The following is a 2,569-nucleotide window of genomic DNA, read 5'->3' as shown; positions in this document are numbered from 1 at the left end:
AGTCGCTTTTTAAAGATGTCAATTGACGCTGATTCACGGACTTCAACGGGTAGTGCATTCCACATTTTTGGAGCCGCAACACGAATTGATCTCTCACCATATGTTTTCGAACGGCACCCAGGAACAAACAAAGTTGATGAACTTGTAGTTGATCTGAGTGCTCGGGAACAAGTGGATGAGCGTAGTCTGAGAAGATCTTGCATGTACGTGGGTGATAGGTTATGGAGCGATTTGTACACAAGAAGAAGATTTTTGAAGTTGATACGCTGTCGAACTGGAAGCCAATGTAGGTCTTTGAGTATTGGCGTGATGTTCTGTGACTTTGGGGTGAGCTTAATCAGACGTGCGGCCGAGTTAAGATGTAGTTGTAATTTTTTTATAAGAGTATCTGGAAGCCCAAATAGGATACCATTGCAATAGTCAAGTCTTGAAGTTATAAGAGCATGAGCAAGTTTTTTAGTTGCATCTTCGTTCAGGAAGCGTCTGATTTGCCTAATATTACGGATGTGATAATTGACAGATTTACAAACGTTGGTAACATGTTGCTTTAGAGACATCGTGTTGTCAAAAGTCACACCAACATTACGGACTTCCAGTGATGGAGTGACCGTTGTATTACCAACGCGGAGACACTGCAGATTGGGTGAGTTGGAACGATGTCTAGAGTGTATGACGAGAATTTCAGTCTTTCTGGGATTAAAACAAAGCATATTTTCAGATAGCCAGGTTTGTATTTCATCAAGACATCTTTCAACACGATCAACTGCATCGTCCATCGCATCAGGTTTAAAGCCGAGGTACATCTGCATATCATCGGCGTAAACATGGTAACGGCATAAATGCTTGCTAATGATATTGCTGAGGGGACAGATGTAAATGGTGAAGAGGACAGGACCCAGAGTTGAATCCCTGTGGGACGCCACATTCTAAGAAAACAGGATCAGAAATAGACGATTTAATTTTAACACATTGGCGTCGTGATATTAAGTACGACTGGAACCAACCGAGTGCAGAACCAGAGATACCAATGTCAATTAAGCGATTAAGAAGAATATTATGATCAATAGTATCGAATGCAGCAGACATGTCTAAATATACCGATAAAATACATTCACCTGTATCAAGAGCTTGCATAATGTCATCATGGACTTTCAGTATGGCGGTTTCTGTACTAAAAAACTTTCTGTATGCTGACTGGAATTGGTCGTTAAGACCATTGTCATCAAGATGCTTGACTAGTTTGGAGACAACAACCTTCTCGAATATTTTGGAAATAAATGGAATGGAGGTTATAGGTCGGAAATTAGAAAATTCAGTATGGTCAATCTGATGTTTCTTCAAAATAGGTGATACCAAGCCAAGCTTCAGTGCCTCAGGAAATAAGCCAGAAGACAGGGAGGAATTAATGAGTTTCCGAAAGAGACTAATCATAGTAGTGGGCAGAGACACTAAAATATTAGTCGGAAAAGGGTCTAAGTCACAGGTTTTAGTTTCCATGGACTTGACAATGTCAATAACATCTTCATTGTTCAGTAAGTTAAAACTCTCAAATTTCGAAAGCTGTAGAGCAGGAGAAGAAGTAGGAAGCCCAAAGCTGGGCGATGACTCACTTGGTGTGATTTTGTTACGCAGACGTTTAACCTTCTGAATAAAGAATGCATCGAAATCATTGGCCAGCTGAAGGTGGCTCTCAGCAGTTGGAAAAAGATCAGCAGCGCAGTTACCAAGAAGCTTTCTAGCAATCTTAAACAGGCGTTTTTGACCACAGATATCTACTTGGGCCTGAATGGAGGCGGTGCGTTCTTCAACCAGTACACGATGATACTCAATGCACTTTTTCTGGTAAGCAAGAAGACTTGCGTGTGTTTTAGACTTTCGCCATTTACGTTCTGCTCTTCGCTTATTCCTTTTGGCATCACGGCATACTGTATTAAACCATTCAGATGATATGCGATCTGACACACATACGGTTTTCAGTGGAGCGAGTTCATCCCTGAGTAAGGTGAGTGAGGAATTATACTCATCAATAGCTGAGTTGATTTGCATTGAGTCAGTAAAGTGCGAGAACTTTTGTGAAATTTGACTTTGGAGGTAGTTAAGGTCGACCCTGTCATACATTCTATAAGAGATGACTTTTTTCCGGGTAAACGCTTTGTTGGTATCTAGACTTGCGTGAAGAAAGTAGTGATCCGACAACGGGTATGCATCAATGGATGTATTAGTGATAAGATCAGGATTATTAGTAATAATCAAATCAAGAGTATGCTGGTGTTGATGGGTAGGAACATTAATGAGCTGTGTGAGATTGAATGAACTGAGACATCTGGAAGCTGGAGCGTATACACATTCAGTGGATCATCAGCATGTATGTTGAAGTCACCTGTAATTATGACATTGGAGGACAATGAGTACTGCTCCACAAAAGTTGAAAACTCAGTAAAAAACTGCATGTTCAATTGCGTTCAGCCTTTAAATAAGGGATTACCCACCTGGCCACTTCGTGAACGAAAATACTTTTCTGATATGCTAGGGGCCTAGCATTTTGTCGCCTCGGGCCCCGAATCGTCGT

The 2,569-nt window shown here is 41.1% G+C and overlaps 1 protein-coding gene across 1 annotated transcript; it reads right to left on the bottom strand.

Annotated features, from left to right (window-relative positions):
* Positions 1-846: 846 nt before the first annotated feature.
* Positions 847-2,118, bottom strand: LOC117120638. The gene has a single exon (XM_033265665.1). It carries the CDS (start codon positions 2,116-2,118, stop codon positions 847-849), a length of 1,272 nt encoding a protein of 423 aa, XP_033121556.1.
* Between the last annotated feature and the right edge of the window lie 451 nt (positions 2,119-2,569).

The sequence above is a fragment of the Anneissia japonica genome, unplaced genomic scaffold (assembly GCF_011630105.1).
Source record: "Anneissia japonica isolate Jap-2015-1 unplaced genomic scaffold, ASM1163010v1 scaffold26630_len8636_cov97, whole genome shotgun sequence".
Classification (NCBI taxonomy): Eukaryota; Metazoa; Echinodermata; class Crinoidea; order Comatulida; family Comatulidae; genus Anneissia; species Anneissia japonica.
This window is presented reverse-complemented; position numbering and strand designations above follow the sequence as displayed.

Coding starts and splice junctions, on each gene's coding strand:
- LOC117120638 (XM_033265665.1), bottom strand. CDS start 2,118: ATGTATGACAGGGTCGACCTTAACTACCTCCAAAGTCAAATTTCACAA.